Source organism: Cyprinodon tularosa, unplaced genomic scaffold (genome assembly GCF_016077235.1).
Source record: "Cyprinodon tularosa strain WSP-4 unplaced genomic scaffold, ASM1607723v1 ctg12, whole genome shotgun sequence".
NCBI classification, from domain to species: Eukaryota; Metazoa; Chordata; class Actinopteri; order Cyprinodontiformes; family Cyprinodontidae; genus Cyprinodon; species Cyprinodon tularosa.
In genome coordinates, this window is record NW_024038003.1 from 1,028,708 (window position 1) to 1,040,176 (window position 11,469).

Here is an 11,469-nt window from a genome sequence, read left to right on the forward strand (position 1 = left end):
TTGCCAGAAGATTTAAACTTCAAAAGCCTTGCCCTCATAATTTGCAAGATAATTTATTTATGAAGGCTATTTTAATTATTGTGATCAATTTGCACCGTCAATCCCGGCACATGCGCGCTTCATTTGCAGTCTGGACGCTGAAACAGGCTGCAGCGGGATGCTTCTCCAAGTACATCCTGCGGCTCTGATTGCAGCGATGAGAGAGATTCCTGCGGGAGAACGGGGTTGGGAGGGGGGAGGCGCCCCACGGCAGCAGCTGCCGCTGGAGGACAAGAGTAGGAACGATACATGCTTTCACGTAAGAGTCTCCAAAAGCCGCCAATGACACCGTAAAAAGTCGCCAGATTTGTCGCTAGTCACTTTAAAAAAAAAAAAAGTCGCTGGAGGGGTCTGAAAAGTCGCTAAATATAGCGACTAAGTCGCTGAGTTGGAAACACTGCGCACCTGCGGCGCTGACTCGCTCTGCCGTATCTTTTTTTTTTCTTCCCCCGTTTCAGTCAAGTGGCAGTGATAATGGCGGCAGCGGATGACGCATTAATCGCGCGACACAACTAATCGATGATGAAATTCGTTGCCAACGCTTTTAAAAGTCGATTTTTATCGATTTTATCGATTCGTTGTTGCTGCCCTACTTAGAACAGCTAATAAAAAAAAAAAAAAAACACTCTTCAAAATAAGAGAAGATGGTTTGGCCCAGCAGATTAAGGGCCTACAAACAGTAATAGAAGTACAGTTTATAGAGCAAGATATTGATGATTAAGAACAGAGTTTGTTAGGCTTCTTCCAAATTTGCTTGGATTTACATTACATCAGATGTGCTGAAATAAACTGTAATAAAACACAAAAATGCTCACGAAATGAATGCAGGATTCCCATCTTGAAAGTAATATCACATTTTCTGCATGTACAATATTTCATTAAAAAAAAGTACAAACAGATTAAAACAAAAGAGGAGATCTGAAAATCCAGCAGTAACTAATGCATAAAATATCCTGAACTAACAGTAACATAGACCAACATTATCTAGAATGAATGGCGGCAAAGCAACAGTTATACGAGTTATAACTTAGGTTGCTTTAAGGAGGCCCTGTAATAACTTGTGTGTTTAAAGCCAAGTTATACAAACCAGTGTAAGTGGATACAGTCGATCGATAGAAACGTTGTTGTTGTTTTTAGGTGAATTGAAGTTTGGAATGGGTGACTGAAAAAAAAAATCATCTGAGCATCCTGGTTTACAGTGAGGACGTATCTCTGGCCATGAGCTGTGAGCCACTGTTAACCTGGAAGCGAGTTTCCTCAGATATTCCATATTGCTCCAAAGGATCCTGTTTGGGAAACAGACTGTGAATACAGGACAGACTAATAACTTTTTATTACTGAGAAAAAATAATTATTTACCAAAACAGTAAAGACGAGAACATGTAAAAGCAGAGTTTGACTGTTTTTTAAGGCTGATATCGTTCATTTTCACATTAGTCTAACTAGTCCTCAATATGTGTTTTAGCCACTTTTTCAAGTTGGTGTTACTTTTTCTTCCTCCATTTACATGTAAAGGCAACACAATAATAAATGTTTCAAAAGTCTAAATGTAAACAAAAAGAAAACATGTATAAACTATCAAACACAACATGAACAATAAATTACAAACGGAAATATTGCAAGGTACGACTGCTTAATGCACTAATCAATCGAAGGCATGCACACATCATACGAACCTTCTGCGGGCCAAAATATTGGTCTATTTCTATGTAAACCATTTTAACAATTTTTTTTTTCCTGTTTGCATGTCATTAAATTAGTGCCATATGTAGTGCCTTAAAATCTTTATTTATAAAATGTTTCTTTTGTGTCTGCATCTTTTTGATGGGGAGAAATAACCTGCTATGCTTGGCTTTTATTATACGCAAGCAAAAATATATAGATGTTTCTTCAACTTGCAGAACTTTCTACACTTGAGGCCAAGTCCCACTCTTTCTAAAATTCAGAAAAAGGGGAACTTTTGTTTGCACACATACTGCTTTAAAGACAACTATTGTAACAACTTTCAAAGTTTCAGGGGAATGCTCCAAGATTAAATGTAAAGCTCTGTATGTTCCTGCATTTAATAGGATGATTGTCTTTGAAGATGCATTTCCAATAGAACCTACCTTACCATACTTTGACATGTATATGAATGCAAAGAAATAGTAATAGTAAGAAGAACGTAGATGACATGTTGAATAGAGATAAAAAGGAATGTAGAGAAGGAAAAGGAAAATGGAAAGAAACAAAATAATTACTGTTCCATGAGAAATATGAGGATGAGGAACAGAAGAGAGATGGTAAAAGAAGAAAGGAGGAAGATAATAGTTACTGGAATGAGAAAAAGATTTTGAAAGATGAGGTGAATGAGAGGAGGATGAAGATCATCGGTGGTTGAGTATCCTACCTTTCCGGTCAGTCTGTGGATTTCAGTTCTATAGAATATAAGGTTCCTCCTCATGAACTCGTAGCTGCAACAAAAGACATATCAATTAGCTGATTATATTAGAGCTTTAAACTATAATAGTTTCAAAACAAATATAAAAAAAAAAACTCATATGAAGCTTAGTGATAGGATCATCCAGAATTATGTAAACCACAACTGTATAATGTTAAAATGAAGAGGTGTAAGCCCTACCTTGCTTTGATAATGGAGTCTATCCACTCCTTACATTGCTCTTCAGAGTCACACTCAAACAAATATTTCCTCTCCGCATCATCTAGAAATGCTGGGAGAAGAACATCCACCGGGTTTATAATGCACTCAAAATATAAAGGAGTTATGGTTATTAGACTTTGCTCATATGTGGATGTTAGCAAACCAGAACCGTTAAATTCAACAGAACAGACCACAAAGACACTGAATATATCCCATTCTACTATTTTTTTTAAAACAGTGGTATATTTAATTGCTGCTAAGTAATAGGCAACTTTTTCAGTGGTGTCAAAAGTACAAACATTCGTTACTGAAGTAGAAGTATAGACACTGCAGTTTAAAAACACGTAAAAGTTGAAGTATCAACTTGACCTCTTTACTCAAGTAAAAGTGAAAAAGTATGTGCTCCAAAAACTACTTAAAGTATAAAAGTATAAAGTAAGCTTAAAAAAAACAGCCAGATGCCACATTTTTCGACTATTTCGAAAATTTCTTTAAAATAGGGCCAAGGATTAGTGAGGTCCTGTTGGTCTCCATCTCCCGATAATCTCTCGCCTGTGTCCGTCCTTTCAGACATGCATCTCATGCATGTCTGCTGCTCTGTCATGTCTGCTTGCTCGAGTAAGGCTTCACTTTTTCACTTTTCACAAAACAAGTTTGTACTTTTTACACAGCTTTGTTCACATCTCAAGTTTAAACTGTTTTATTTAGAAGTTTGCACTTTGTGTTTAATATAATATTTTAAAACATAGTTGAACAACTTTCATTGTTGTAAAAACCGATTGTATTGAAATTAATCGATTTAGAACCGTATGAATCAAAATTGAATCGATTCAGGACTGAGGCGAAAATACCCAGCCCTAGCCAACACTGAATGTAAATAAACAGGTTTTTATTATTATTATTATCATCTCAGAACAAGTTATTATTGCTTTTGAATTATTGCATATACAGTTCTTTGTAAAAAAAAAAAAAAAAAAAGTTTACACATTTCTAAGGATATAAAATCTCATCCTTACATTAAGAAATTAAAATTATTATTTCAACCAGGGCAAACAAAGTTTGGCTGTAATGTCTGATGTCCTTTCCTGGACTGAGTGTAAATCCGTGTTTCTGTCAGTATCTCACCAACAGAGAAGATCTGAGTGTCCTCTCTCTCTACACGACACTGTTCCAACAGCAAAGCCCCAACTGGCTGCAAGTTAAACAAACAATTAATACACATGAAACTGATCAAACTGTCTCCCAAAGTGAGAGCTTATAGCTGATATGTCAAAAAAGAGGAAACGTCAACTCCAACTGACCTCCTCTTCATCAGTCCGGAAGTAAAACAGAAAGTTAACTACGAGTTTCACCAGCCTCCTCTTGACAACTATACATGAAAAATACACACACGAGAAAACACCCTGTCAAACTGTACAATTAAAATGGAGCCAATGAGTGGCGAGAATTAAAACGGTAAAGGAGTAAACTAGAGGTAAAGTAGTGGAGTCAGCAGGAAAGCAGCGGTGTTTTACCGTCTCCTTTCTTGGGACCTCGCATTCCCAGTTCAGCTGCCATCTCTGACGGTTGGCGGCTCAAACAGACCAGCTCCTTCTCGTTGAAACGCATATCGATCAGTGAAGTGGGTGGAGGAGCTTTCTTTGGTTACGACTGGGCCGTTTTACTCACTAAAAACATTTCACAAAAGTTATCTGATGAAAATGGCGAGGTGATGTCGGTATTTATCATGCCGAGTTCGATGCTTCCTTAAGGGATGTCCTCGCGCTGTGACGGACGAGTCATGTCTACTGTTGGCACACCGCCCCTTTAAGGTAGCTACACACCGGATTAAAAAAAAAAATCTCACTGCGCAGTGCATTTCTGGTCATTATTGGAGGTTGTAAAACAACCCGAAGGCCTCATTACCGCCATCTAGTGGGTTGATGTTTGTACAACATAAAATTAGAACGTCAACGTTCTAATATTTTATTTTGGAAAGTTTCAAATAAAACTGGAATTGAGAAAAAATTTCCACCAATACTTGTTTAAAATATGATAATTAATTTATAATATAATATAAATAATTATTTTTAATAATAAAAAAAGGAAACATATTTTAAATTCCCTTTTAAATGTGTTAATATATGATTTTAATTTAAATTGTTAAGAAAACGCTTAACAATTTAAATCACTTCTTGAAATAAGACTTGTCATAAGTACAATGGCTCTCAAGTGCAAACCACATAGACAAATCTTTAAACAAAGATGCAAAATAAAAAAAAACACAACAGAATATTCAAAACCAAAATAACATATTCCAAACACACAATAACATTAACTTAAAAAAACATGCAACATATTCAGAAACACAACAATTTATATAAAAAAAAAAGATGGAAAAAATCCAACAACATACTCAAAAATGCAAAAAGCTGGAAGTCACTCTGCACTTTTTGTTTAAATGTTGAATGAGCAACCAAGGCAGAATTACTTCAGGTTTAAAAGCTAAGTGGTGCCATCATCCAAACAGCGAGGTCTTAACTTTCCCACTAATATATATCCCTCTTTCAGTAGGTTAATGTCATTTTTTTTTTTTTTTTTGGTTTTGAATATGTTTATTTTTTATTTATGTTCAGTTAAGGATTTGTTGATGTGGTTTGCACTTCATGGCCAGAGTACTAAGGTCCAAGTTGGACTTAATGATAAAGACACTCAAAGATGGTGGGAGTAAAATTACTAGGTACACAGGTATAATCACACGGAGTGTCTGCAGGCTTAAATGTATTATTATGTTCAAAATCATATGGACATATTCTATTACTATGATAAATGTGAAAACATCCATCCATTCATCTGGTGCGAGGGGTGAAAACAGTTTCCACAAATTCTAAGGCAGACTGCTGTTCATGTTCTGTTAATATAGTTTTAAAAAATTCATTTAATTTTGATCAGTCTTAAGAATTTCCCATTTAGATTGTATAAATGCAACACAAAAATAAAATAATTCAATATAATGTCAAATGAAACAGACAAAACACTAACAGGCTGCAATTTGCTCCCAGTCACTAGGCGGCGATATTTCAGTCATCCACTGTTAAAAACAGCTAACGTTAAGCTAGCTGGCAGGAGAGCTAGCTTAACACTTCTGCGAGCACCTCGCGTATACGTGGGTAAGTGCTTTTTTGCTTTTGTATCGTTATATATGTCGGTGATGTTTTATTCAGATGTATAATTTATTGATTACATAAATATAAATGTTTAGTTTTATTTCTAATATGAGCAGGGATGCTATTAGGCAAACGTTCCTCGTACGTGCTAACGCTGTTAGCTTAGCATTGGGTTTCTTACAACGTAATCTCTGAACTACCAAACAGCGAAACATCTTTTGAAGGGGATCTTTCGGTGTGGGATTGTGCTAAAGTAGTTTATATTTTTTATGTGCTATGATCGACATTTGCAAAATGTATTTGACGAATTTATTGCATTGAGACACGTGAACTGCTACCCTCAGTCACACCAACACTGTAGTTTTGTAGCAAACTAGCTCCTAAAATGCTAACTTCCCTTAGAAATCATATTTTTGCTTTGTACATGCTTTTCTATGCACGGGTTTAAGTATTTAAGGTGCAGTGATCAGGGACTTTTGGGTGTGATTTAATATATATTTATTTCTTTGATCACTAAAGTTTAAAAAGCTCTGATCTGACACCGACTTCTTTTTTTAATTGTAAAAAATAGATACTTGTGTTTTATGTAGGAAAGTATTCAGATTTTAAAGCTCAATGGAAAAGAAGATATTCTGAAATAGCATCAAAAGAACTTTCAAATAAAGGCAACAAAATGTTAGCAGTTCAAAAGAGAAAAAAAAAGTAATATGAAAATTCATGTCAACATGATAGAACAATAGTCAAAATGCTAGTTCTCATCCAAAGTCCTTGGCCAGATGTGAAAAAAACCACACTACAAAGGCTATACAGTAAATTAATACATAGTGAAAACATTCAGGGCATGCATTTAACATATTTGTAGCAGAAGCAGCAAGACAGTAATAAGAACAAACAAGCAGTATGAATGCATAACGGCACATTTGTTAGAATAGATGCAGCAGCAAGATAGAGGGTTATCAGCAGTTCATTATAGACATAAACAATGTTAAAGAACACTTTTTAGTAAGGGCACATTTTAACATCCTAAAGCAATAGTCATTAAACAAAAGAAAAACAGCAACGTTGAAATTGCACAAAAGAACATGCAAGTCAAGGAGGCAGCAGCTCAGTGCTGGCTGGTCAATTCCTCAAACTTATGTTGTAATGCCATTATACTATTTAAAGATAGAGGAGTCTAAATGAATACAAGCTATTTTCCTGAGCAGTATTATGCAGTCTTTTCTACATATTCCTCTTGCGAGGCAAAACAATGTTTCTTCTATCTTGTTTTTTTTTTTTTTTTTTTTTACATGATTTAAAGGAAAGGGGCTGGGTCATCTGGTATTTGGGCATTTGATAGTGTTGGTGATGCCGAGCAAAATTATGGGATGTTTCAATAGAAGCAGAAAAGCAATTGTGGGACAGGTAGTCTCCATGTCAAAAGGGTAGGGAAATATATACTTGTCAATATCCTTAAAGAGCCATTAAATCAATATTGGTATCAAAATATTGAGTAGCCAAATTTGTATTTCAGTGCATCTCTGTAATATTCTATATTAACCAGTCTGCCTTGTTGTTAGTTTTTTTCCTTATAAGTAAAAACAGGAGTCTTTCCAGTTTTGACTGGAGGTGTTCTGTCCAAGTGGTTAAGTCCATCCAGTCACAAAGATGGATTTCCAGCACCGAGCAGGAGGGAAAACGGGCAGCGGTGGGGTGGCCTCTTCGTCTGAGAGCAACCGTGACAGGCGGGAGCGCTTACGTCAGTTGGCCCTGGAGACCATCGACATTAACAAAGACCCCTATTTTATGAAGAATCATTTAGGATCATATGAGTGCAAACTCTGTCTGACACTTCACAACAACGAGGTAAGAAGGCACGGGCTCAACCAGCTCATGTGGTGTTTTAGATTTAAAGTTATACTTCCAGATATCTCTGCAGGGTTCTTGTTTAAAAAACAAAAATGGCTGAAAGTTTCTCTCTTGTGTTACAGGGCAGCTACTTGGCTCACACACAAGGAAAGAAGCATCAGACTAACCTGTGAGCACCTTGCTTATATTTCTTATTGATTATATATATATAAAAAATATGCACATTTCAAGGATTTAATAGAATACATTTTACATTTTTGAAGGAGTGATCAGAAGGAGTTGTGTGGCCACATAGTCTCCTATAACACAACATTAAACCTAATAACAGCATGCTACCCCATGTTCTACCTATCTGTTTATTACTCTTTGAGTCTTATATACAGTATACTATATAAACAATGTATCATTTATAATTTTATTTGCTGTAGTCTATATTGAAGATCCTGTTTCTTTGCATAAAATTCTGTAATATAATAGTCGGCAGATTAACATGTTGATAACGATGGTTCTGTTGCTGTAGAACCTGTATTATTTTGTCTGTGAATCAGACACCAGTATGCTGCTGTTTAACTGAGGGCCACAGCAAAGGGTTTTTCAATTCATCTGTCCTCACCCAACATGTCGGGTTTGTCCTTTGACTTGTTGACCTTTTGCGTTTCAGAGCTCGAAGAGCAGCCAAAGAGGCGAAGGAAGCTCCTGCTCAGCCAGCCCCAGCCAAAGTAAAAGTTGAGGTCAAGAAGTTTGTCAAAATCGGTCGACCAGGATACAAAGGTAGGCCTTGTTGTTCCAGAAACAAATCAATTATGATTGGATTTATCACGATTCTTTTATATTCTGTTAAGGTAATGATTTCTGTGTGCTTTGTCTCTTTATTCTTTTAGTGACAAAGCAGAGGGACCCAGAGATTGGTCAGCAGTCTTTACTGTTCCAGGTAAACGCTAATATAAACAAATTGTGGATTCCTGAACTAAACCCCTTTTTTATGGGCTAAAAAGTATATGTTTAAAAATTGATCAAATATTTTCCATAGGAATATAGAAAAATGAGACAGCTATCTGACCGGCTGAAAGAACCACACTTAATAAAGACTAAGGACGAAAAAACAGATAAGTTTGGCTGTTTTGAAATGTTTTCAGAGCTTAAAGAGCCAAATGAGCATCCAAACTAAAGTAGATATTATTAAAGCAAAATGTTTGTACATTTTTGGTTGGGAAGCTGCAAGTAGCAAATTTGTAAAATAGCCGACTGCAGATAATGGATCAAACTGCTTTATTAACTAATATATCCTTGTTAGATTAGGTTTGCTCTTTAAAGAGAAGAAAAAGCAAAAGTTCTAATATTCTTCCACAGTGTACATATATACCCAACCCCAAATATATGTGTCTAGTTTACTCTGTATTTTATATTATATCTAAAACTATAATAACCAGTATTTGAATTTTGTTACTTTTAGTGACAAAAATGTTTTTAATTCTGTATCTTTGATAAAAAAGCATGGGATTTTTACATGAATACACAATACTGTGCTGAGTTTACTCATTAATATTTCACAGTAAGACTTTTATTTGCTTGATTCCTAAAAGGAAAATTGAGAAACATTTCTTTATCATGGCTTCTTCTGTTGAGTGTATGCTTAATAAAACACTCATCGGTCTGCACTTTTCTTCTGTCCAATAAGTAATTCACTAGTGATGGTCTAGCAACGCCGATACGTCGGCGTATGTGTTGAGCTAATAAAACAAAACCCTCTTTCAGTGTGCGTATCGTTTCAAGAAAATCGGGTGACTGATACAGGAGCTGTTTCGAACTGACTCCCCAAACTGTGTAAATAAGCCCACCTGTTGACGGAACGCATCTGCCTAAAAAATCTCAATATCTAATTTTTAATTCTCTCATGTCACCCTGTTCCTCTCAGTTATCACTCAAGTAATCTGTATTTAAATTGAATTCAAATGGACCCTTAGTTTACTGTACTTATGTTTTTTTAAATACTAGTCCACAAGCATCCTCATTCACATGTTCACCTAAATTTTCATGTTATGATATATGTTCACATTATGTATTTACTGCATCTAAAAATATATTTTTATATAAATGAAGATACAAAACAACACAATATAACTTATATTATATTATAACTCAAATTAGTGTCAGTTTAGTCTGTTCATTGGGCTGCATGTAGGGATTTTGAGAGTCCAGCTGGTATCAGTATTGAGTGACATAGTATCAATACAGTCTTATATGTTGAAACGCTTCACGGTGCCTTATTAACTCATCACTGCTGTTTACTGTTGAAATGAGAAAAGCTGCTTTCTGATCCAGGTGTCACGAACATTACTTCATCGCATTCGCAGCCACTCATGTCCGACTCTGTGTGTGGGTAACCTTTACCTTTATATTGTATCTGCCTTGATCAGATCGATTATCCGGAGATAGCAGAAGGAATCGGACCCAGGCACCGTTTCATGTCTGCTTATGAACAGCGCATTGAGCCTCCTGATCGTCGCTGGCAGTACCTGCTGTTCGCTGCTGAACCTTATGAAACTATTGCTTTCAAGGTAAGTGAATATTTCACTGTGTAAATCCTGTATGTTTGTAATATTCTAAACCTTACGTTGTGCAGAAGACAAGTTCCTCCTTTCTTTATTCTGAGATGCTGTTTTTTTCCAGGCTTTACCTTGATAGGAACATTTCTAGTAAATTTATAATGAACCTTTGTATTTATATTTTAAATACAATTGATAAAAAGATAAAACAGAAACAATGAAGTTTAGATACCATGTATGGAATTAGAAAATGTGCAGGAACTATTTCTATATACAAATGGCATCAACATTACATGAGATCTTTGCTTTTTCAGGTCCCCAGTAGGGAAATAGATAAGGCAGAAAACCGTTTCTGGACCCACTGGAACAAAGAAACTAAACAGGTTCTGATTTACAACCAGCTATGGAAATGTCTCTAATCTTATGGAAGTACAATATGAAGTACAATGTGGTTTTTTTTTTTTTTTTTTTGTCTACAGTTTTTCCTGCAGTTCCACTTCAAAATGGAGAAGATGATCTCCCAGTCCAGCGGTCCACCACCTCCTGTTGGCATGAAGCACCAACCTCAACTCATGACAGGACCAGGATCCCGGCCACCAAATGACAGTCTGCCCCCACCACCAGGAGGGATGTCGGTCCCTCCTCATCCACCTGGGGCTCCGGGTGCCCCACAGATGCCCCCACAGATGCCCATGCCCCCCATGCCGATGAGGCCGCCACCTCCTGAAGGCCTAGGAATGTCTAACTAAGATTTTTTATTTTTTTTTGCTTTCTCAAAAAAAGATCCAGTTTTTTCAGTCGATTCTTAGCAATTTTCCGGATCGGGCTGACATCTCCCAGTTTCATTTCCATCAACATCAGTCTGTAATTTCAGCTGTAAACTTTTTTGAAAAACAATTTTTCTAAATAAATGCCACAAAAAGGTCTTCAGTTCTTTGTGCTTTTCTGTTGACATAACACTGAAAATATTACCTTTTAAGCTCAAAGTTTTTATAATATGAACTGTTCAGATTTATGCTCTTTAGTAGCTCTTTTACTTAACATTACCAGTGTGGTACAACACTGAAAAACATCATTTATGTAATTCAGAAATTTCTTAGAATGAAATATAAGTCATCATTCATACTTATTATGGCTAAGATCTGATTAAAAAAATATAAGAATTATAACATATATAACTCATGGGAAGGTATGTACTCGATAAAGAGCACCACTCTGAGGGCCGGATTTATCAAGATCCAATTTTGCG

The 11,469-nt window shown here is 36.0% G+C and overlaps 2 protein-coding genes across 2 annotated transcripts; one reads left to right on the forward strand and one right to left on the reverse strand.

The window, feature by feature from the left end:
• Nucleotides 1–638: 638 nt before the first annotated feature.
• Nucleotides 639–4,484, reverse strand: plekhj1 (pleckstrin homology domain containing, family J member 1). Its single transcript, XM_038270282.1, has 6 exons — nucleotides 4,195–4,484; nucleotides 3,982–4,049; nucleotides 3,806–3,872; nucleotides 2,660–2,750; nucleotides 2,429–2,492; nucleotides 639–1,325 (listed from the first exon to the last, which is right to left on the reverse strand). The coding sequence occupies exons 1-6, from the start codon at nucleotides 4,286–4,288 to the stop codon at nucleotides 1,233–1,235; spliced, it is 477 nt and encodes a 158-aa protein (XP_038126210.1). The 5' UTR covers nucleotides 4,289–4,484; the 3' UTR covers nucleotides 639–1,232.
• Nucleotides 4,485–5,724: 1,240 nt separating this feature from the next.
• On the forward strand, nucleotides 5,725–11,150 carry sf3a2 (splicing factor 3a, subunit 2). The gene is made up of 8 exons (XM_038270294.1): nucleotides 5,725–5,829; nucleotides 7,402–7,671; nucleotides 7,797–7,843; nucleotides 8,336–8,445; nucleotides 8,556–8,605; nucleotides 10,092–10,232; nucleotides 10,535–10,603; nucleotides 10,700–11,150. The coding sequence occupies exons 2-8, from the start codon at nucleotides 7,474–7,476 to the stop codon at nucleotides 10,967–10,969; spliced, it is 885 nt and encodes a 294-aa protein (XP_038126222.1). The 5' UTR covers nucleotides 5,725–5,829; nucleotides 7,402–7,473; the 3' UTR covers nucleotides 10,970–11,150.
• Nucleotides 11,151–11,469: the final 319 nt, after the last annotated feature.